Source organism: Cyrtonyx montezumae, unplaced genomic scaffold (genome assembly GCF_038088225.1).
Source record: "Cyrtonyx montezumae isolate F1298 unplaced genomic scaffold, pur_monq_1.0 scaffold_16, whole genome shotgun sequence".
In the NCBI taxonomy this organism is placed as follows: domain Eukaryota; kingdom Metazoa; phylum Chordata; class Aves; order Galliformes; family Odontophoridae; genus Cyrtonyx; species Cyrtonyx montezumae.
Genome location: NW_027071892.1, coordinates 8,124,839 through 8,148,450, shown reverse-complemented (window position 1 = coordinate 8,148,450; position 23,612 = coordinate 8,124,839). Strand labels below are relative to the sequence as shown.

At 46.4% G+C, this 23,612-nt stretch overlaps 3 protein-coding genes and 1 pseudogene across 9 annotated transcripts in view; 1 reads left to right on the top strand and 3 right to left on the bottom strand.

Moving 5' to 3' along the window:
- The window catches only part of MYH11 (myosin heavy chain 11), a 54,845-nt gene extending 49,416 nt beyond the window's left edge, over positions 1–5,429 (bottom strand). The window contains exon 1 of one of the 2 annotated variants that reach the window (XM_065732647.1): positions 5,349–5,429. The gene's annotated coding sequence lies outside the window, so the exon portion shown is untranslated. The remainder of the gene's footprint in view (positions 1–5,348) is intronic. The other variant, XM_065732646.1, reaches the window with a different exon arrangement.
- Positions 5,430–10,570: 5,141 nt separating this feature from the next.
- CEP20 (centrosomal protein 20) lies at positions 10,571–15,177 on the bottom strand. Of its 3 annotated transcripts, XM_065732663.1 has the most exons (5): positions 15,136–15,177; positions 14,557–14,754; positions 13,710–13,794; positions 12,625–12,761; positions 10,571–10,945 (listed from the first exon to the last, which is right to left on the bottom strand). In XM_065732663.1, exons 1-5 carry the CDS (start codon positions 15,161–15,163, stop codon positions 10,869–10,871), a joined length of 525 nt encoding a protein of 174 aa, XP_065588735.1. In that variant the 5' UTR covers positions 15,164–15,177; the 3' UTR covers positions 10,571–10,868. The 3 variants fall into 3 exon arrangements, with proteins under 3 accessions (XP_065588735.1, XP_065588736.1, XP_065588737.1); XM_065732664.1 differs by lacking the exon at positions 10,571–10,945 and having other exon boundaries at positions 12,631–12,761; positions 13,712–13,794; XM_065732665.1 differs by lacking the exons at positions 10,571–10,945; positions 12,625–12,761 and having other exon boundaries at positions 13,706–13,794.
- Positions 15,178–15,845: 668 nt separating this feature from the next.
- LOC136046440 (H(+)/Cl(-) exchange transporter 7-like) lies at positions 15,846–18,222 on the bottom strand (annotated as a pseudogene).
- Positions 18,223–21,031: 2,809 nt separating this feature from the next.
- The window catches only part of LOC136046199 (multidrug resistance-associated protein 1), a 59,226-nt gene continuing 56,645 nt past the window's right edge, over positions 21,032–23,612 (top strand). For all 4 annotated transcript variants that reach the window (XM_065732631.1, XM_065732629.1, XM_065732632.1 and 1 more), the window contains exon 1: positions 21,032–21,152. In XM_065732631.1, coding sequence (XP_065588703.1) covers positions 21,105–21,152 — 48 coding nt within the window. In that variant the 5' untranslated portion in view covers positions 21,032–21,104. The remainder of the gene's footprint in view (positions 21,153–23,612) is intronic.

Below are 23,612 nucleotides of genomic sequence, written 5' to 3'. Positions count from 1 at the left end.
TCTGTGGCTCAGACAGTGAGAGATGATTATTTATGATGGGTTAATATCCACAACTTAAGAAAGAAGTGGAGAAAAGAAGTTGTGAAGTTACATCAGCTATTAGATACCCTGAACTGTGATGCTCAGATTGGAAGGATGATGCACTGTGTCATGCAGTTGCATGTAGCATCGTGCAATTGTCCATGAAGAAGTTGCTGGATGTATCTGTTCTGTAGGTGAGAGCAATGGGAGGGTTTTGGCTGTTTTGCACTGCATTTGGGAGGGAGGAGGCGGATTTTTTGTTTTATTTTTTTGCTCTGGCCATTGAAAATCAAGATGTAGCTGCACAGCAGCTGGGCTGATTAATGCTGGAGCGTTCCTAAGTGTGGGATGTACAGTACTCAATGAGAAAAGGAGTAAACAGAGGTCTTGTAGTTTGCTTCAGAGTAGGAAAAGAGTGGTGCTAGTCAGGAAACCTGCTGTGCAGCAGAGCAGAGAAGGCAGCTCTGGGGAGTGGGGAAGAGCGTGGCTGAGAAAAACATCTCAAGGAGACAGAGGCTGTTTCATTTCCTTACTGAGAGTTAATTTAATATTTACAGTATTCAAACAAACATAAATCTCAAGGGACCTTGGAGAACTGACTACTAAAGATGTCAGCAGTGAACCCATAAGCAGAATGATATTTGCAAAGTTCCAGCTCTGTGGTACGTGGCCAAATGGACACCCTGTACTCTGGGAGTATCAGAGTGTGGTTTCCAAGTATTTGTCCCCAAAACCATCCCACAGATGACTATTTTTTTGCAAGGCCAAACTGTGTGAGGGGTCTGAGTGAGAAGCATGGATCATGCAGGTGACCTAAAGCATAAAAACAAGTCCAGATTCTAGAAGTGCTGGAATGAGTTAGGTGATATCCCAGTGAAATGCAGTGGAAGTAGGATGTCTCGACTCTTTAAACTCCCTTGAAAAGGCTCTCATCTAAAGAAAAACAGCTTTCCTCTAAATGTGCACGTTCTAGAAATAACTAGCCTGGAAAAAACACCAGCAGTAAAGTTTAGCCAGCTCAACTGTGAGCACTCGGTGTGTGTGTTGAGGTGGGTGATTGGGTGATAAACGAACAGCTTGGTTCTGTGCATCACCACTCGGCCATGCGTGGTGTTCCCTGCCCTGAGTCCCTGTGAGGAAGCTCTGTAGGATGTGGCCCTTTGCTGTCTCCCAGGGGATTCTTGGAAGAGAGCTGCAAGAGGAAACTATTTGACCTCTGTGCGGATTAAAGCAGAAAATGTTCGCTTGCTGCCAAGAGGGCTGGTAGAGTTGCACAGTTCCAATAATGGAGATGGTATTCTCTCCAGCAGAGCTTTCCAGCTGGCATCTGCAGGGTGAAGGCAGCTGGATGGGGGAACCACCCCCAGGCCTGCAGAAGCAGGGCTAGGGGAGCAGCAGGAGATGCTGTGGCCTCTCCTCCTGCTGCAGTAGCAATGCAAGGCATGTTCTGCACCCCACTGCCCCAGAAGCATGGAAGGAGATCCTGTGGAAAGGTGAGAGGATTTCAGTTTGCCATAGACCCAGAGATGAGAGCTAGGGAGTTGTCCTTAAAGATTGGATTGTGATGCCATTGGGTAAGTGCCAAGTGGCAGCACATCCACATTGATAAGAATTTGGTATTGCCATCAGAAACACCTGAAAATTAAACTGAACTGCAGAGCTGAGTTTCATGGAGCCAATTCCTTCTACTTGAAGGCTGCCCAAAAGTGATGATGGAGGAAATTGTCCTGACCATTCACCTCAAAAACTCAAACAAAGATGAAACAGCTGGCCTGCTACAAAGCATGCTACCAGTAGGACAACCCAACTGTTCTTTGCTCGTCTTGTTGCTCAGGGACCAAGGGAAGCTCATTCCTGGTTACCTATGTAACCTTCCTGTGAGTAAAAAGTTTTAAATTTCATCTTTCTGAAAATTAGGTGAGGTTGTAAGGTCTAAGAGATTAAATGAACTGCAATTCTCGGGAGTATGAGTTTTTATTTAGATCTAAGTACTGTATCTGACTACTCATAGTCATGTAATGATTTTGTGGATATTAGTTTAAACATGGTGAGAACAAACTCTCTACAAGACATAGGGAATATGTAATCTGAACTACGTAACTCCTATGAAAAACAAGGAAGAAACATCAGTTGACTAAAAAGATTTTATGAATGATCATCTGGAATCTGAGGATGAAGCTTGAGTTATTCTGTTACGGAATGTAGATTAATAAGCATAGTAACAAAAGTAAAGTTTTCTAAATAGAAGGTGCAGAAGATGAGCACTGCAGACTCAAGCAGATTTGTCATAATGAGGTGCTGAAGCTCTCTGATTCAAAACTGGCAGTAAGCCTGCAGGTCCATCTTTGATCTATACTGTTCTGCACTGGTCCAGCACATGACTGATGTTGAGAAAATGGGTCAAGGAGAAAGACTGATGAAAGGCCATTGAGAACACCCCATGAGAAGGCAAAACTGAGTCCTTGGGCAGCCCCGGGGTTTTATCCATGGAGCTGGCTAAGAGGAAGAGTGGCATGAGGTTCTCATCTGTTCTTTCAGAAAGGTGATAGCCCACATCTTCTGGTCAAGAGCAAAGCCTGTTCTGTATAAAAGAGAGCTATCCCAAAGAAAGGAGGAGGAAAAGCAATGATAAAAAATATTACTTACATGAAGTTTTTTTGCCTCAGAAATATGCCAAATTACTCCAAGAGCTGGGTCTATCTGCTATACTCGTCTGAACTCCAAACATGCACATTCACAGGGGCACACACACTTCCATAACTTTTCTATTCCTTCTTCTGTCCTGCTGCTGATTTTCATTGTTCTTTCCCTTATAATATCAGTGACAGAATCAGAATGTTGTTTTTAAAAGTAGTTTATCCTGAGTATATTACTCCAAGGACAAAGTATAATTATTTCCAGGAAGTGCTCTTTATTTAAAAGGTTATTGGCTAAGCAGAATTGCCTCCTGGGTCAGAGCTTAAAGGGACTGCTGTTATCCTAATGAGGCAATAAAGAGCACTTTTCTCTTCCTCTGCAGGATGTGGATGTCAGTATTAAAGCTTATCATGGCTGTACAGGGAAGAATTATCCAAACAGTGGAACATATAACCACGCATGTAAATTATTTTCAGAAAACAAGTCATGCTCTCATACTGATTTCTGACTGAAGGATAACCATAACCTGCTGCTTGACTCAAAATGTGCCTCCTGGGGCACAGTCGTTTTTTGTGGAGCTCTTTTCAGGTTGCTTTATCTTTCATTTTTCCAGTACTTGACTGAATCGCCAACTGAGCATAGCTAAGGGAAAAAATAATCTAGGGTGAATCCTGATCATTTGATGTTCATTTTGGACTGGCTCCCCAGCATTTAGCCTTATGACAGGCACTGCAAGGCATCCTTCCCAGCCTTCTGCCTCTCCTTGGTCACTGGGGCCATTCTTCAAATGCTCGCTCTCATCACAGACAATTTGATCTGAACACAGAGTTGCCATCAGTACAAGTTTAATAAAGTTATTCAACAGCACTAGTCTGTATTTTAGGAGAGAGCATTTTCAGTAATTCCACAGGACTGGGTTTAAAGCACTATCCATGTACATTCATCAAATAGTCTGAAAGTGACTTGGCCTCCTACCAGGTGTGCTCACCTCCCTTAATTCAAGTTAATACATAACTGATGGGTCACTTGACAGCTTTTCTGCTGCTTCAGTGAAATTGGGCCAGGTTGTGTTACAAACTGGAGAGAAAGGGGGAAAAAAAAAAAGGAAATAACACTTGAATTGCATTATGTGGGGATAGACTCCTTCAAATGGAAAATACCAGCTACTTCCAATAGCCCCAAATATCACTATGAAGTAAATCAGATTCTGCATTAGAGTTCATAAGTAATCCCTATGTTAACTGAGCTGTGCACAAGTTGGAAAGCTACCTCTCATTCTTTGCTTCTTCTAAAAGTAACATACTAAAAGAAAAGCCAACAGATTTGCAACTATTAATTCCCAGTGAGTTATAAAGAGTTTGGATCCCTGCGTATGTCTATGCACGCTACCATATATGGCGATGTTCTCCTCAATACTCGCTGTTCCACAAAAATGTAATGATAACAAATTCAAAACAAATACCTTTTAGGGACTAGCATGTCAATTGCAAATGAGATAATAAAAATCATTGTTTACATCTAAGCGAACACAGCCAGAGGAGTACCATGCAGTAATGAAGTGACTGCTTAGGCAAGAGCTTTGCCCTCTGAAGTTTTGTCCTTTTGGTCTCTGTGTTAGTGGGAAATGAGAGCTCTGGGGGCTTGGGAAGCTCAGCCAGGCACAGCATCCTCTTGCAAGCTGCCTGCCAGGGCCAAACTTTGAGAGAAAAAGGTGGGCTTGCCTTTACAAAATGTATTGTAGGAAAGGTTTAATTGAAATATATATATTGGATAAGAAGGGAAAACTTCTGATTTTCCTTATATTTAAAATATCTCAGGTTGCTTCTTCCTTATAAACACATGTACACCCTTCCATATCTACATATATATGTGTATATATATATATATGCATACACACATATATATATGTGTGTGATAGAAGCCAGATAGCCTTTGGGATGACATTGAAGCCACTTTCTATACTGCCATCTACTGTCTTCTTAACTTACTGGCAGTATTTTGTTGAAGTTAGAAGTTTGTTTCTTTATTATCCCTTAAAAAAAAAAAAGTATAAAGGTTGCATTTGAAATTACTTAAATTAATCTGTCAGATAAGTTTCACTTCAAGTTGATTTCCAATATATTAAAAATGCACATACGCAATAGCAAGGTACTTCTGTAACAATGCTTCAGTTTCCTCTCGTAGTTTTATTTAGAAGTTTTTCTTCTTCAAAGAACAAGCAGCTGACAGGTGAATGATACTACCTGCTTAGACTTTCATTGAGCAGCTTAGGAAGTGCACTGCAGAAGTTCAGCTGGTGGGTGTCTCCCACACCCTATGCCCTGCTGCAGGGTACCAAGGTGCAAGCCTGCACCTTGCTGCGGGCTCAGTGCAGCCAGCACTCAGTGTGGCCATGGCAGCGTTAGGAGTAACCAAGGACCGAGCCTGGTCTGTGCATGCCTACAAATGGTCATCGCTCTAGCATATTTTAAGCAGAACCCAATTAGCAGCACACAACTCAGGAGAAGCCATTTGAGCAGAATTAGGTCTCCCTCTATTCTGCTTTGTGTGCTACCTGCAGGGTCACTCACTGAAAATGGTTGCAAAGTAGCACGGTGCCCAGCTCACCACCCGGCTCCATCCCAGTGCAGCAGAACCCAGCCCCGTCCCAGCAGCGTGTGCTGCCCCCTCCTCCCCCTCCCCATACTCACAGTTGTCCGAGTAGGGCAGCAGGGAGGGAACTGGAGAGTCAGGAACCTGTACAGCCACCAGCCGGGACAGTCCGAGTCCTTGCAGCCTTCACTGCCTCCCTATATAGAGGAGGAGAATCTTGTCAGTGGGGAGGGGCCCTGCAAACCACGTCCTGCTGGAAAATCCTCCCAGTACCTGGGTTAAAACACTTGGCCTCAGACAACGAACTCATTGCCATCAAGGCCCAGCCCCAGGCCACTACCCTTGCCCCCAGCTGCCTTTCAGCAAAGCAAACTGGGTCTGAAATCCCTTGCTTTTGGGAAGGCCTCAGAGGGTGCACTAAGGTTCAGAGCTTTTGCTTGTTCCTGGAGATGCAACATTTTGGCCGAGCAAATGGGCCCTTTAACTCCTTCCTGCCTTGGCAGCATCCTCGCCCCTCTGCCCTGCCGAGGGTAAAGGGCAGACCCTGGTGCTGTGGGGCACAGCGGGCTCCCTCCCACCTCAGTGCCTTCTCTCAGAGATGGGATAAGTTCTGAGTGGAGGGGCTGCTTGGTGTGGGGGTGGGGGTGGTGTTCCTGGTATAGCAAGGGATGGCAGGAAGGTTGCACTGGGGTCTCTGCGTGTTTGTGTGACACTGGGCTGTGGGGGCTGGTGTCAGCCTCCCTTGCCCTTGGGGAGTATAAGGGATCTTTCCCAGCTTCACAGCAGGTTTGCCAAAGTTTCTCTTGCCAGGCAGCATCTAGCGAAGTTTCCAAGAAAGCATCGTAAATACATTTTCATATATAAGAAATACCTCCCTCTGTCCATAAATGGAAGAAGAGAAGTGATAAATAGCTGAGGGGGAACAGCCGTGGGGATGTGGTGGAAAGAGTGGGCAGCAGTACTGTGTGGGGGGGGAGAGGAGGACAGAGTGTGGAACCAGCCCTGGGGCTGGGGAGGGATCTGCTCCTCATCAAACCTCCCTCACAGCCCTGAAACCTTCAGTCCCTGGCTGTCCCCCCTCCTCCTGCCACAAGTAGCCAACAGCCTTGTGCAGAGAGACCTGGGGATGGAGACATCCCAAAAAGGGAAAGCTAGGATCCTCTAGGAATTCCCATCAACGTGCCAAACACAAAATACCGAAACATCCCCCTCTCAGCAACAGACTAAATATGGTGTATACCCAAAGGATCAGAGCATGGTCCTGGCTGAAATAATTTCTTTTGACATCAACAGTCCTGTCTAGAAAATATGCTCTGCTGGGGAAAATGGATGAGACTCATATAGGTCTTGGCATCCTAGGAGAATACCTATGAGGGGAAGCTGGGCTGAAAACCTCCAGTGTGAGCACCAGTGCCTGCAGGTGTGGTGGACCGTATGGACCGTCAGACCCTGCTTCCAGCACTGGGCAGTGGTGAGCAAATCTTGGCAAAAAGGAGAGAGTGGAAGAGCATCAGGGCTCCTTCCCCTCCACACTGCAGAAATTCCAGCTATGTTATAAAAGCTGGAGAAGACTCCATTTGCTCATCCAGCCTTTTGGGTTCCAGCCTTTGAGTGAAAGCCCTGGGAGATGGGGGCTGCACTGCGCTGCAGTCCAGCAAAGCCCTGTCCAGATCGGACTCGTGTGTGTGACTGCATTGGAAGGAAGCCAGGGGAAATGATATCCAGATGTCAATTGAAGAAGCTCACCCTTGCTAGCAGAAAGCACTGTGAGTTCACCCCATTCATTTTACAGTTTCTCTGTTGCAACTTGAGCTTTTAAATAGGAATGTAATGAACAGAGAATACTGAAATGCAAGGGGATCCTCCGAAAAGCGCGATCATTTTGGCATTCATCACAGTTATCCTAAGAAGCTTCTTGTAAACCTACCCAGCTGTTTCACAAAACCAGATGCATTTTAATAGTAGCTTAAAAAGGAGTGGAAATTATTCCTGCTGGTTCACAAAGCACTGCATGTGCACATGCAGGCTTGCTGCCCAAGTAGTGTGTTTAAAGAGGCAGCGGTGGAGGGTGATATATGATGTGACATTACACCGAGCTGGAAAGTTTAAAAAAATATTCCTGCTGTGCCTGAACCAGTTGCAGTTTGGAGCCGTGTGGGGTAGGAAGTGATAAGAGTAAGCCTGGTTCCAACCTTCACTTAAAGTCAGCCTAAGAATACTCACGCTAATAAAATATCCTGGTTGGAGTTTCCCTGATGCTGTGGTACTTTTTAAGCCAAAGGTGCATCAGACTGAAAGCTGTGGAGTTCCCGTGGACGGTGTTTTTGTTACAACAAAACAAACTTTATTTAACTGCATTTTTAAAATGTACTTTTCTAGAAATAATAAAGCCCACCCTTAAATTGTCTTCTTCTGAATCTGCACAGTAAACACTGTACTTGGGAAAAAGGAGGGCTCCAGAGGGAAATAAATGAGCTTTCAGCTGCCTCACCACTCTGTAACCTGAATCCCAGAGAGGAGAACACTGTGATAAGTTAGGTTCTTAAATAATGAGTGTCAGGCAAGCAAATTATTTGCTTAGAAACGATTTTACTTAAAGATCAACCATATTTCTCTAAGGCAATGTGCTGTTGGATCTAGAGAGAGTAGTGCTTTTGTGACAGGAGAGGCAGTGTGCACCCAAACCAGAACAGTTAATGACACGAGGAGTCTGACATGGCCAAGGAGTCAGGAACTGCTCAGGGGTAAACGTTGTGCTTAATGCTGGACTCAGGTCAAGTGAAGTGCGTGAGCAGAGAGGTGAATTCTTCATCAGCGGCACTAGCTGCTACTGAAAGGGCATCTTGTAAAGAGGGACCAAATATTTGGGTTTTTTTTTCTTCCTAAACATGATCACCAAATGGTAATCACTCCTCCGGAAAACCCATCTACTAATACCAGGATTTAGCTTGATACAGAGCGTGCTCAGGAAGGAGAGTGCAACTGAATCCTCGGGGCTTGTTGATAAAACTTACAAAAAAGGTTCCTCCGTGCATGGCAGAAACTAATCCCTCTGAAGCAGCTCTGTGCAGTGTGCACACACACAGTTTCCTCTAATTTTAGGGGAGAGCAAAAATTTGGTTTTAAAGAATATTTTTGAAACTCATGGGTCAAGTTCTTCCAAAGTACTTTCCAGATCTGATATCCATAGCAGACTGCACCACCTCCTTGTCACCTTCACTTTGGATATCACACTCAGATGAAGAACAGCCCCATTTAATGTAACTCCCATGTATAACTGTCTCACATTGTTCCACCTCCGATAAAATTCAGAACTGTGTTCTGCTCACTGAAAATGTGGAACTTGCAACCCCTTCTATCTTTTTCTCATTTTCCGGTATCAGTGGGAAGAATAAGGGCAGTTAGTGCATGGCATTACGATCTGTAATTTAACAAGACAAAACTTGTTTGAGAAAATATTTTTTGTTTGCTCACCTAGGAGGAAATTTCTTCTAAAATCTGAAGCTGCAGCTCAAGGACTGTGAATTACTTGCACAGAACCTTGACAAGGGACAGAAGATGCAGTTCACAAAGAAAATGGTTTTCAGTTTTCTATTTTAAATTTCTACTCTGATTTCAGATATACACCTTCACCTCAAAGCTTACTAGAACACACCCTTGTAACAACCTCTGCTTTCATGGCTGTGGAGACAAAGAGCATGCTGAGCTGTGTTACTGGGGAAGGTCAAGTACCAAACTTTCCCTTATCTTTTTTCATGAGAACAAAAATCGTATTTGATTTCAGCTGCTAAAATTCCAGGGAGCTCCACAGCACCTGAGCAGCTTCTGTATGATCTGTGATGGGATGACAGAAAGCAGATGCAATGGCTTTGGTTACCCTGGAAGATTTGCATAGCATAGAAGGTTGTGGCTTCTGTTTTCCAGCAGATCCTTTTCCTTGCCCTTGAAAAGACAGTTCACATTCCAAATGCACCTAATAGTTTGACCCACTAGGTTATGAGAAACATAAAAATGGGTTTTGGACAAACACTTAACCTCTGGAAAACCAAAGTTCAAAATTCAGGAGTTGCTGTGGCTGGAGTGATCACATCTGTGCTGTTTACAAGTCCTTTTCTGCAAACTTCCGGAGGCACTTCCAGCTTATTCCAAAATGAAAGGCATTTATAAATAAGAGTTTAAAGACTACTTTTCTGCTGTACTATTAGACAGAGAAATGAAGAAATAGAGCAGTGATTTGCAGTAGTGTGGCAGGAAAGAGCCCCAGCAGCAAGGCAGCTTCCCACGGCAGGTAGCTTTTAATACTCACAGCTCTCCATCTAAGTGGCTGCATGTGCTAGTGGTGGTGACTCAGCAAACATCAAGGACATACCTACATGTGCTTGCTTCACCCAGCAGTCAGTTATAATTGATACAAAGCTAACAAAGACTTAAAAATGGATCTGACTAAGATAAATTTGCACACAAGTCCTCTACTCTTGGAAGTTTATTGGAATATTTATTTCCGAAGGAGCTGTCAGCATTGCCAGTCACACAGGGGATGAGCTCACTGCTAACGCTTGAAATGGATAAAAGCAGCTTCCTCTTTAAAGCCATAGCAGTTCTCTGCAGTTTCACAGTGAAGTGGAGCCTAGGCTACTTATCAAAATAAAAAAAAAAAAACCTACAACGCTGGTTAGGTCAAATCAAGACTGAGGGAAAATGTTGCAGAGACTGTACAGCTTTGGGTCCTTAACATTTGCAAACTGTACATTATCTTCCTTCCCTTTTAACCCCAAACACTTACTGTACCATTTATTTAACAGTTATACAAAACTGCTTTCAGAACCACTGGGAACATTAACATGTTTAAATTTGTTAGAAAGAAAAAATGGATCACAGTGTTTTTTATTTACCACTGCAAGGTCCAGGCCTATCAGTAAAAACATCCGAATACCTCATCTAAAAAAAGTTCTGGGAATCAGTGATTGACTACCAAGCTCATTTTTAACTCTTCCTGCCTTTACTTGCATGTCATCTGGGAAAAAAACAGAAGTTCTTCCCCCATCCCATATACATAAGTGTTACACTGTACAACTCCAGATGGAAAATACTTTGTTTGCTGGCATAAAGATAAATATAGTCCTTGTTTCCAGAGAATTAAAAACAACTATTCCTATGAAGGACTTCCATTTTCTTTCCAAACTTGTTTTCCCATACTTATCTAAAAGTAGCAGCAGCTTTTCCTAATGAAAAATCTTTCCAAAATTATTTGAAATACCCAACACAATAAAACTGACAAAAAATACTCAGACTCCAGAAAAGGCACATGAAGACAAAAACAAAAGTGCAGAAATTAGAAATATCTAGCAAATTTATTAAAAAGAAGATTTTTAGGCCTAATTCTAGACATGAGTTTGACTAATCTGACTTTATATACCATTTTCCTTCTATCAGCACTGGATGAATGCCTTTTTGCTAATATTTTTTCACTGGCAGTAAGAATGACCCAGCCTCCCTGTCTTATGGGTAGCTCTAACAGAAATGGTCCCACTGGACACGATGGAGAAATTTAGATAATGAAAAATATCATAAATTAACTCTCAAAGAGCTTTACAAGATAAACTAACAGATAAAAGACGTCATCTCTTTATACTTCGTAGCACAACAGGCTCTTCAATGCTTGTGCCAGCCATCCTTCCTGGTTCTGGAATTCTATCTAAAAATGAAACACAGACATAAATACTTTCACACATTTGGAGAGCCAAAGATGCAAGTATTATTAAGAACTGTGATACGTAATATCATTATAGCAAGCTCAGACAATTTAGAACTTTAGATCTTAGATTGCTTCAACCCACCTCTGTGAAGTCAGTTAACATCCAACTGCACCACTTGTATCAAGATCCCTGTTCTGTGTACCAGTTTATTTGAATATTCATTCAACACCACAAGCAAGAAAGACAATTTCTCATAGGAAGAGCAAGACAGATGTTAAATATGAGACTGTGAAGGCTGAGTATATGAATGAACTTAATTACCATAGTGTGTACCCTAATTATATGTAGTACTTTAAAGCCACTGCCTTCGGGTCTCCACTGGTATATTCCATGGAGAAAGTAACAACTTGTAACTCTAGTTTTATATTTTTGTTTAGTTTGAAGAGTAATGTGCTGTCATGTCTTACAATTAATCTGGAGGCTTGTAACTAAGCAATTAAATCCCTAAGTGCTATACTGGGGTTAACAGGGCAAGGTGACTGTGCGGATTCAGTTTCAAAACTGAGACAATTAGTTAAACGTTAAAAAAACAAACAAGAACAAGCACTTTATTTCTGATAGGAATAAGAATCTTCTAACAAAACAGTTACAGCAGCTTTCGTGCTGACATTTTACATCTTCAGCCCCCTCTACTGGCAGAAGGGCAACTACATCATCCTCATCAATTAACTCCCAAGAAAAGAAACATTTCCACTATTTAATATACGAAGAACTGATGTTAAAATTTGTGTTTTAAATTGCCAGTGTAATAAGACTGTGTCTAGCTGACCCACTCGAGATCTGTAATTGTGTAAGGAAGTACAGTTTGGCCAGTTTAACTTCTATGAAATTGGCAAAACAATTCATTATACCAATTCTCATTATCAGAAAAGCCACATATCGATATATTCTGAACTTTACCAGTAAATGCAGCAGGAAATCTGTTTCTTAAAGCATAAGTGGCATATCAGATATTCCGCCATCTACTGAGTAGCACAACTGTCCAAATTTAAGTGAGTTTTCAGCTTCTAACAGTCCAAAAGAATTAACAGAATAATGCTAAAAATTTTGAGTTTTTCTACTTCATGTTAGTAGCTAACAGATAGCTGCAGCTACCACGTGGTAACAAAACCTTCACAGCACTCTTTACACTGCTGAAAAATTATACAAATTTTGCTGTCCCTAACTTTTACAAATGCCCTCTTTCAAAGTACAGTATCCATGCAATAAAATATCTGTCTTTCCATTTCTGAGGGCAATGCGATTTGTACACTGTACACAGCATTAGCATGCCAACAGAAGAGAAGCAGACCTAAGAGCCTGTCTAAGTTGGACACTTATTTGAATAAAGGAACATCAGGTAGTTTTAGAAATCAGAAGTTAGATATAGTAGGAATTTTCTTAAATGAATACATGAGCAACAGGGATGGTCAGGTCACATGCTTTAATGGTATTTTGATGTACAATGTCCTACTGAAGAATTTTTTCAATGAAGAAGGTTTCTGTACCAAACATTATTTGCACAGAGGAGGTACCCTGTGTCCACTCACGTGTTTACATGGTTATCATCAAGCATAGCTCATAGAGAATCTAGTCACAAACAAAACTTCTGTGAAAATGACCCTATACCCACACCCACCTTTCTGATTCCTCTCAGTCGATGGTTTGTCAAAGTTCTGCTTTGGATAATTCAGCAAAGACACAGGAAGAGTACTCTGGATACTTTCTTCTTTACCATGATGTAAGAAGTGTGATATAATTCCATACAAGAGAGGTCTGCTCAAGACAGAAATCACAAACATTTAGATGAGGTGCTAAGGAATTTGATTTAGTAATTCGGTGGGTAGGGATGGTGATAGGAGGATGGTTGGACTAGATGATCTTGTAGGTCCTTTCCAACCTAATGTATCTATGAATCAAAAAGCTGTCTATGAAATATATTAAGTACTGAGCATTTTAAAAAAACAAACAGAAAAACCAACAAAACACCTTCTCCTCAAAAGTTCTTACACCTTAATGTTCAGTTCTAAAGAATGTTAACATTTCTTCAGACTAATTATTTAAAATTCATTATGCCAAATGCAATTAGTATAACCCCTGAAGACCACTCTTCTCCACAAAGCTTGCACTAAGAGACATTCTCAACTAAACTCCAGATCTCTTGTAAGAGAAGAACCAGAGCATACAAAGCACAGATAACAGAGCCATGCGCAAATCAAACATGTGATCAGTGGGCTGTAGGTTTGAGCACCACCACGTATCCTGAAGCAGATTTTTACTAAGAATGAGTCAGATTCTGTGGGCCCAAGCTCCAGGGCATTGCTAAGCATGTTTAAACCCACTTCTGCACCTTAGCTAACGAATCTAGTTGCATCATAACACTGTCAATTTACATCTTATCTCTCAGGGCAATGATCTTTTTACTGCTTTGTGTATCAATGCAGTAATATGCAAAGAATACGTTTTCTTCTGAATGAATGAAAAGGAGTAAAGTGGAAAGAGACTCAGGCATGCAATTACAACAGCTTGAGAACATATTCTATAGCATTCACTGCAGTTAATGCTAGCTTTTGGTATACTTGAAAATGGCTCCATGCTTGATACCATGAGTCTGAATCCAGCATATTTGGAGCAGGTGTGATCCAGTCATATTGAGCTGGTGACAGAATGCTTGTATGTGATTTATGTGCAGAGTATATTGTGCATTCCAAAATCAATCCTTACACTGATTTTCCATTTGCATCTTCAACAATGTTCAGCTCCTTGACAAGAAACTGTCTATCCAAGGGCACTTCAGGCTGGCCAGCTTCTGGAAAATAGATCATACTCTTATATAGCAAATGTAATTACCACATCTTAAGTACAATTTACAGAGCTTAAAATTAAAAAAAAATAATACTAGCGTCAGGTGCAAACACAAATGCATGCTGTACCAGACAAATTAGAGCTCCCAGTTAAATGGCATAGCTCTCAGAATATTGGTATTTTATCTCAGACAGTAACAATTAACTGAGTTGTTAAAAAACAGACCTTCTTCACGTCCTTTTTTGTATGCAAGCTGAGGACTCATAATCACACCTGATAGCTTACCTGCCTGAACTGCTGTAATTCAGACCATCAACTAATGAATTCGTTTAAACTGTTCCTCAATTTTGTTGATTTGTATGATTTCCTTTGTTTATTATTTTGCTCAAATGCCAGTAAGAAAACTGCAGTATACATTTAAAAAACATACATTTTTTCACAACAAAAGCGCACATGTCAGGCACGGTGTTCTGGTTCTGCAGGCTGCTGGCAGGCGTTTTTGCTCTCGCATCAACTGCTCTGTCAACATCAGCGCTATTTACCTCAAGGACAAGCAACAAAGAAAACATCTTCTTAAAAACTAATGGCATAACTTGCCATAATGCTGCAAATAATGCAGTGGAGAGGGTGTGTGTATCCTATTTGTTTGTAGGGTTAGCCGCGATCGTGAAGTTTGTTCCTGCCTGATCACATGGTTTCAGCAGTCACCCAACCAGGCACCGAGCAGCGGTTACAGCAGCCGTGACACCACAAACTCAGGCAGTACCTGCAGTGAGCACAGATGCTGCGTACTTATACTTGTTGAATTCCAGGTACTCGCGGATCAGCTCGTTGATCAGAAGGTTCTCATGAGACAGCGGCGGCCGTGGTTCGCTTTGGTCATCCAACGCGTTGAACACCTCAGCTCTGATCCTCGCTTTTATCTGCCCCAGGGCTCCTCTTTTTTCCAGCGTGTCCTTTAAAACTGTTACCATAAAAACTCGGTTAATATAAACCCTAACGTGCCCGAGCAACGTTCATCAGACGCAATGCAAACACAATTTCCAGATATTCACGGTGAAGTTAAGATATCCACACCTGGGAACCGGCCGCTGGGCGACAACAGCAGCAGATACTGTCTACAGATAGAGCCGTTAAAGAAATGCAGACGCTTCCAGAAGCTTTTTAACGAGGGATGAGCAGCCCGACATCAACGACAGAGCACCTGAAGCTCAGGGCGTTCCTGCCAGCCCCCAACGCCCCGTGCGAGCCAGCAGCCCCATCAGCGCTCGGGGCTGCGCTGCCCTGCCCTGCCCTGCCCTGCCCTGCCCTGCCGTGCCGTGCCCGCCCGCCCCGCGGCCGCCACCTGCTTTCAGCTCCGCTATTGTCGCCATGGCCCAACCGCCGCCAACCCGGACGCGACCAACAGCCACCGCCACTCGGACGCCGCGCAGGCGCAGAGCGCGGCGGTGGGCGCCTTCTATCCCCGCCTCCCAGCGCCCACCGACCAATCGCGCTGTGCGGCGGGCGGTGAGTGACGTGAGAGGGGAGACGGGCGGGCTGAGGGCGGGTTAGCAGCGCGCCGTCAGAAAGGCGGCGCGTTGTGCGTGACTGCTTGGGGAGCCACGGCTGAGGAAGGACGTTCCGGCTTTCGTTAAAAAAAGAAATAATAAAGGAGTGCAGAGAGTCCCTCCTGAAGTGTTTTAAAAGGACGTGCCAAAGCAGAACCGCCCGATGCTGCTGCGCTCGAGGAAGCGTGCAGTGTCAGCGAGCCGTGCCTTGCTGCGATGAGCTGGCAATGTTTGCTTTGTGGATGATGGAGTGTTTCCCAGAGGAAATGCAGTCAGCACGGATGAACAAGTGGATGTGTCACGGTCTGGAAGGAGCAGAGCAGCCCGCCAGCCTGGAGGAGCGTGGGTGTCCTCTCCACGCACTGAAGCCGCTCAGAGCTCTGACAAAGCGGCCGTTGCTTGGTTTCCAAACGTTCCCCTCAAAGAAAACATTTATATTCAGGGATTTCAAGGAATAGCTGAAAGGAAGCAATAAGTACAATTTAGAGAGAAAATCATAATTCTCCAGCAGCATTGCTGCAGTGCCCGTTCCTCTCACACAGCAGTGGCTCAGCAGTGCAGGGCTGCTCCCTGTGCTCCCAGCCTGCTCAGGCTGTGCCACCACTGACCTGTGCCATTCCCACAGGCAGACATTTATCTCCACATCCTCCCAGATTTCTCTGTGACTTCATGGGTTGCTGCTTTCTTACACATGATTTCCAATTGATAAGCGGATGTTGTTTTCCATCCCGTGTTTGCTGTTAGGTTTAATTTCAAGGCAAAGTTCAGGAACTGAAACTGAGTCCCAGAAATCCTTCAGCTTCAGCTGCCGCTGCACCAGGCTCAGGTTGTCCCTTTCCACAAAAACCTTGTGCTTCAGCAGGACGATGAGCTGAGAGTGCAGGATCAAACCCCACAGCCTGGCCACCTGTGTGGTGTTGGGGTTGCTCTCCACCACTGGGAGGCTGCTGTGGTTGGAGGAGGTGTCGCTGAGGATGTCCACCGCGGTGCCCACCCGCTCGAACCTCCGCAGGCAGGCGACGGGTGTGCTCATCACTTCCCTGGCGGTGAGAGAGTGTGACGTCACTGGGGCCTCCCAGTGTAGGAAGGGCACGCTCTGAAGCTGGATGTGCATGTCATAGAGTCCCTCCACAAAGTAATCTCCCACGATCTTTGCTGTCATCAGCACCAGCATGATGGGGAATCCGTAGGTGACGTTTCCTGTTGCTGCCATCATGATGACAGTGAGACTCAGCGTCATCCACACTATCCTACCCAACTGTGCAGCAGCTCCCATCAGGGCATACTTCCCAGGGTCAGTCCAGATCGAGCCCTTGGTCAGGTAGGACAGGGAGATCCCAAACAGCCGTCCCCAAGCAGCACCGATCAGCAGGGAAGGGATGAAGACCCCTGTGGATACTATGAGGCCATATGTCCAGCAGGCCAGGAAGAAATACATCACAGTGAACATGCCCAGTGTCATGGGGTTGTAGGAACCTAGAGGGTCATGGAAGAGATTGATGACACTCTTCTCAGGTGTGTTGAAGAAGGCAGTGGGCATGGAATTGTACACTCCATCAGCACAGAAAAGCTGCAGGGTATAGGCCACTGAGCTCCCCTGGATGGGCTGGCAGTCTCAGGAGCAGTAAATCATGACAAAGCCCAGAGCTGCCGTCACTGCTACAGACAGCATGGCCTCAATCACCTGGAGGCAAGGCTGGTGGATGTACCTGATCCGGAATACCGTTAACCAGTAATTCAGGGCATTGAACAGAGCCCCCAGGATCCCACCAACCACGCCCATAAAGATGAAGATAGGAATTTCCTGGATCGTGTATCCCATTTTCTCGCTATCAAACCTGCCAAAATTGATGAGCCTGGGGCTGGACAGATCCCAAGCATTGCCATGGTAAACACTCAGGACAGAGTTCAGAGTGAATGTGGAGATTATGGAGGCAAAGAATATTCTCCATGTCAGGAACTGGTTCCAGAAGGAAGCTCATTCCTCTAAGCTGAAAAGAACACCCCCCACAGGGGCACCAAATGCTGCAGAGACACCGGCAGTGGCTCCAGCTCAGACAAAGTCCCTTTTTTCTGTGTCTCTGTGGAAGTACTCAAAGATCTTGAAGTCTCGCTTCAAAGACGTGGATCTTCCCTGGGAGATGCCAGCAGCGATCACAGCTCCAGAGAGAATCACGGGTCCTTCCTTCCCAACAGCCAGGCCACCGACCACCTAGAGGATGACCCCACAGACTTTCATCACCAGGGTCTTGAGGCAGACAACGTGGGATCTTCACACCATTAAGGTAGCATTTGACCTGGGGAATGCCACTGCCAGCTGAGACGGGCTCTATAAAAGCAACGATAACAGAGCCCACCATCACCACACTGGCATTCAGAGTGGCCCAGAGTAACAGAGAGAAAGACAGGCCCCCTTTCTCTGTGAACTTGTCAATGTTGTCCTTCACCACATGGTACTTCAGCCCAGCCAGGTTCTCCACCACAATGTCGATGAAGCAGGCGACAAGGCTGGTGAGGATGCCAGTCATGGCACAGATGACCCAGCATTTGATCTCCACTGTCTGGAAGGCCGCATGGTTTATCCTCCTTTCTTCTTCCAGGAACAGCTGGTTTTCACTGTTGTCATAGTCCAGGCTCTCATACTTTAGCGACAGGAACTTCTCATTGTGGGGGATCTCACTGGGATATGGCTGGGGGAGCTCTGTCTCCAGCTCACGGATGTCCTCGCTGAGATCCACATTGCTCAGCTGCCCAGTGCAATGGAAGGAGGAAGGAGTGAACTGTCTCCGGCTGTTGGAGGCCTGGGAGCTGGTCCTGTGGGCCAGTGGCTGAAGCAGGCAGTGCTGCTGTGACAGCTTCGGTGTCACCAAGGGGCTTGGCATCCTTCCCAGGCATTCTACTGGTACCAGTCTCCACCAGCACCCACTGCCTTTCCTCCTGCTGTCACTGCTGATGCCTCAACTTGAGGGACTGAGAGCTGAGAGTGCTGAGGGGCACTGAGTCCTGCAGCTCCTTCTGACTGCGCACTGCGTGGCTCAGCATGGTGGCTCAGGGCTCGACCTTCCAGCCTCCTTACACTGTGCTGCAGCTGCTGGCTGACAGCAGCCAGGTGAGCCAGCTCAGTGCCCACAGCAGCCCGGGCTGCATTGGCCGCCTCCGCCTGCTCTGCCAGTGACCAAAAGTGGCTGTTGATGTTGTAGGAGATGACATAGTTCCTGGCGATACTCTGGAGACAGCTCAGCGTCACCTCCTGGAACCAGCGAAACTGCAATGGAATGGTGTGAAGGATGCTAGAAGCATGATCCCTGCTGTGCTGCACCCCTCTGGGGCTGCCCAACACCCACCTGCTCCACCAGCTGCTGCAGCCACCACAGCACAGGGTGAGTGTGGGCCTTGAGCCCTGGGGAATCGGGCAAGCTGTCCCTCAGGGTGGCAGAGAGCAGCAGGCAGAGGGGCAGCACTGACCTTGCCATGCTGCTGCTGAATGCTGTCTGCCCACAGCTCTGGTTCCAGCCCCTGTGCTGCTCCCTGGGATGGCCTCCACTGTGATGAGGTTTGCAGGCGGTGCTGGCTCAGCCTCACAACCACTGAGGCCAGGAGCTGCCTCCCGCCATCCTGCCCCAACCTGGCTGTTCCTGCAGCCCTGGAGCTGCCAGAGCACTGCTGTCCAGAGACTGAGCTGTGCCTGCAGGGACAGCCATGGGGACTCTGCCTGTGGCTTTCAGGCAGAATCACGTTTTCCATCCCGTGCTGAACCAGTTCAGTGCCTTCAGGGCTGATACAGTCTCATGCCGTGCACTCTGCGTTGCCCAACCCGACTTATGTCTGGAGCACAAGTCTTATGAGGAGCGGCTGAGGGAGCTGGGATTGTTTAGTCTGGAGAAGAAAAGGCTCAGAGACCTTATTGCACTCTACCACTTCCTGAAGGGAGGTTGTGGTGAGGAGGGGATGGGCCTCTTCTCCCTGATAAATAATGACAGGATGAGAGGGAATGGCCACAAGTTGCACCGGGGAAGATTTAGATTAGACCTGAGGAAACATTTTTTTTCTGAAAGAGTGGTCAGGCACTGGAATGGCCTGCCTAGGGAGGTGGTTGAGGCACCGTCCCTAGTGCTGTTCAAGAAGCGTTTAGATGAGGTGCTAAGGGATTTGATTTAGTAGTTGGGTAGGGATAGTGATAGGAGGATGGTTGGACTAGATGATCTTGTAGGTCCTTTCCAACCTTATGTACCTATGAACCTATGAGTGCCTTTTCCCCAAGGCCTTTACCAAAGAAAAGAATCAGAGAATAGAAAGAGAATCCAAACCTAGGGTGTGCCTTTTTCCAGAGGATCTTGTCTGCTCCTGTGGTGATCTGTCTGAGTTGGAGCCCCCTCCGGACAAGCTGCCGGTGGGCACCTGGGGAGTCGCCCTCTCAGCGGGACCTGCAGTCAAGCAGAGGTTCATAGGTTCATAAGGTTGGAAAGGACCTATAAGATCATCTAGTGCAACCATCAAAGATGAGGCTCCTGCCTGGCTCACCAATTGATGCTGAGAAATCTGACAAAGTAACTTGACACAACAATGCAGTATGTCCAGTAGGTATTCACTTTATTACAGCGCTGGGTGCATGGGGGATCACTCCACTAAACATGCACATCCAAGAGAGAAACGACGACACATTTAAAGGCATAATGCATTAATATTCATCACATTCCAAAGATGGACAGAAATTCCAAAGGGAGTGACATCTCCGATGGTCAGAAGATTAAAGCTAAAAGTAAATTTCCAGATGTTAAGGGGATTACATTATGTCGCCAGCAAATCTGCCTCCTTTTCTTCACAGACCTCTTCAGCAATACCTGTATTTCTGCGGTCCCCGAGTTTCTTCCTAAAGTTTCCTGTTTGCTGAAGCTATGATGCCTAGTTTAGATTCAATCCAATTCCTTGATTCACCGGGGTTCCGTGTGCAACACGCTGAAGCTTTTCCATGCTTCTGCAGCTCTTCGCAGAGCAGCACTGAGCAGTGAGCAGCCGCTGCTCCCTGCAGCGCCGTCCCCGTGTCGCGGGTCAGCTCGGCGCGGTGCTGCCGCGCGGGTTGAACTGATGCGCTGAAATTCAGAGCGAGCTCCACGAGACGCAACCGCGTACCACCGCGGGGCGGTGAGTTACTTCACTAGCACATATTTGAATGCAAACTGCGGGTGAAGCTATTTTGGTTCAGTTTCAGTTCCCGCTAGCAACGATTAGAACCAATTCAGGGTTTTGAAACCAGTTTAACTGGTTCACGTTGGGAAGTCAAACGCTCGAAAGCGAGGCGAGGCTGCGGCTTTCACCCGAACGGCGCCGGGGATCTCCGAGCTCAGTGCCGGCTGGAGCCCCTGCGGGCAGCGCGTGCCCGGGAACGCGGGACCGGGGCGGGCGGTGCCGCGCGCAGGTGCGCGGGCACGGGACCAGGCGGGGAGGCCGGTTTCGCCGAGCGGGCTCCTAGGCGATTCCGACTCTTACCGCCCCCCGGCCCCGGAGCGGCCCCCGCGTGCCGAGGCGCCGGGCGGGCCGAGGCCGGCTCGGGGCGGCCCCGCGTGGCACGCCGCCTGCTCCCGCCCACGTCGAGGCGGGGCCGCGCGGCGCGGGCGGCGGCGCCGTCGGGACCCGCATCCCCGTGACCGCGGAGCCAATCAGGGCGCTGCGCTGGCGCTGCCGGCCGCCGCCGCCTGGGCACGGAGAGGTGCGGAGAGGGAAGCGCAGCGCTGCCGCGGCGGTCCGCGGGTCGCCTCGACGCCACATGGGAATCGAAAGCCTCTGCAGCGCGGACGCCTCGGAGCCCTTCTGGGTGAGCGCGGGATGGAGGGCTCGGTGCGGGGCCGCAGGGCGCGGTAGCTCCAGTGGGGCGGTTCGTGCGGGGGGGAAGCGCGGAGCGAGGTGAGGGCCCGAGGGACGGGAAGCGAGGGGCGAGCTCCCTGCGCGTGTCACAGCGGCGGCCGGCTGCCTCCGTGCTGCCAGTGGAGGAGGCCGGAGACGCACTCGCTGCGGGGCAGCGTTTGTGTCACGTTTGCGCAGCGCTGTTTTTGCGCTTCCTTCGTGATCCGCCCCGAGAGCGGCCCGCTGTGGGTCACACCGTGCAGCGCTGAGGGATGGGGGAGCGATGCAGCGCGGTGCTCGTCAGTGCGAAGAGGCTCCGGGGGCTGAAAACCTGTGGGTTTTGTGCGAGTTTGTGTGGTGGAGGTGGAAGACGGTGGTGGGTTTGGTTTTTGAAGTGGAGCGGTCATTGAGTGAAGGTGATGCAGGGATAAGGGAGAAACACGTGGATGTTCTTAGTTGTAAGAACTTGTCTCTTGTTCATCGGATGTTTGCCGAAGAGTTCTGAGTTAATGAGCTGCTTTTACCAGTTCAGAAAAGATAAGATAATCTCAGCAGATGCCATTGTGCCGCTTATCTCAAGAACTGTTAAGATATTACTTAACAAGTATAAAAATTAGCACTTGAACGTGTTTGCCTTTTCCAGCTAATGAAAAGACACCCGCTCTTACGTTGCTGATGTTAATATCTTTTTCCAGTTTACTTTCAGCTTTCACAAAACTGGCTGAACATTGAACTGAACCATCCATTTCAGTTTTTCTGTTTTCCCTGGAACTACACTTTTTTATGTGAAGAATTTTGGATGCTACATGTTTCAAATTTCTGTTTATGGAAGAACTTAATTGGGAGTAATAGATTAGTGAGAAACTGAGGCCCGAGCGCGTGGAGTGGGGAAGCTGAGACATCAGGTAGTAGTGAGAACTAGACTGTCATGTTTGCAGCAGCTCATTTGTGTAGGATTTCTGATGATAGTTTCTCTTATGTAAGCAGTGTGTTCATTTATTTATTTATTTTTGAGTGTAATTATGAAGTTTTTGACACATTGTAATTACCAAATGTTTTTGTCCAGTAGCTGCCCTGGCTCCCAAGAATTTAGATGGCTTTGTGATTTGTTGTCCTTCTCCAAGCCACGTGGCAATGGCCTTTCGTTTCATGAGTAAAAGTTCCTTTGGGTGTGGTTGTTTAGTTTCTGGATTCTTCTAATCCCACAGAAGTATAATTACAGATTCCCGTTGATGCAAGATGTGTCTGGGAAAGTATTCTCCTTTACTGAACTTGTTCTATATATCCGCCTTGTTATGCTGTTCTGAGTGTTGGGAGGGTGTATGGGAACTGCGAATCATGGCCTGAACAACTGATTGATCACCTGAGGTGAGCACTGAGTCAGCTGCAGGAGCACAGGTGAAGGCAGTGCACCTGTGTGACCAGAAGGGGTAGAGTCTGGTGCCACCTCTCCCAGACCCCGTTTAAGGGCTGACCATCCCTGGGGAAGGGTCTCTTGTTGGAGATCCCTCCTGTGTGGAGTTATCGTCAAGCCCTGACTATCCCGAAGGTGAGCCATTCTTTACTTACCAGTTATTTGTTTACCATCTATATAAGTTTTCCAAAAATATACCATTCTTTGCGTGGTTTCTCCTGAGTACTTGGTGTTTTTTTGCCCTACAGAGGGTTAGAAATTCTGGTATGGGTGGCTTTGGATGCTCAGAGTATGTTTTATAGTACTTCTGCAGTTGATATAGTTTTAGTTGAAACTGAAGTTGTACTGGATTTCTAGAAAATGCATGCTGTGTTTTATGGGCCTTCCCACTTGCATGTGCACAGTGGACTTTCCTGTTTGCAGAGTGCGTGCTTCCTCTTCACAGGGCTGGTTTGCACTTAGAATAGCGGTGACTCTGTGTTTGCATTCTGGTGGTAAGCTGTGGGCACATCAGATGTTCTGGTTGGTGCTGGCAAACCCTGCTGGTCTCAGTAGGGAGACATGCTTTCTTTCAAGCCTGGTGTTGAGTTTGGGACAACTCAGTTTTAAATTGTAGGGGAAGCTTTATGGGTTGGAAGGACCTTATGCACCTTTAGAAACTGTGTCCTAATCTTCTTAAACCTTGTTGGGCAGGATTTTTCTTGTTTGTACGCTTAAGGAATGTTATTGTTCAAAGTCTTTGTTTGGGAATTAAACAGTGATTTTCTTCAATACCCACTCTGAAAAGCCAGCAGCTCCTTTTGCTGTCTTCAGCCCTTGCCTTCCTCTCACTTTGTAACCTATCTGTGGTGTGCAGTATGAGAGCTTTCACTGCAATCACATTTCTATGTGGAACTTTACTATTTCTTGTCATTCTTTGAATCACAGTTCCCTTTTGGAAGGGTGCTTTGTCATACCTGTTCTCTCTGGCATCACTGAGTATCTCACTGTGTGTTTCTTGGTACTGTAGTTAAATTT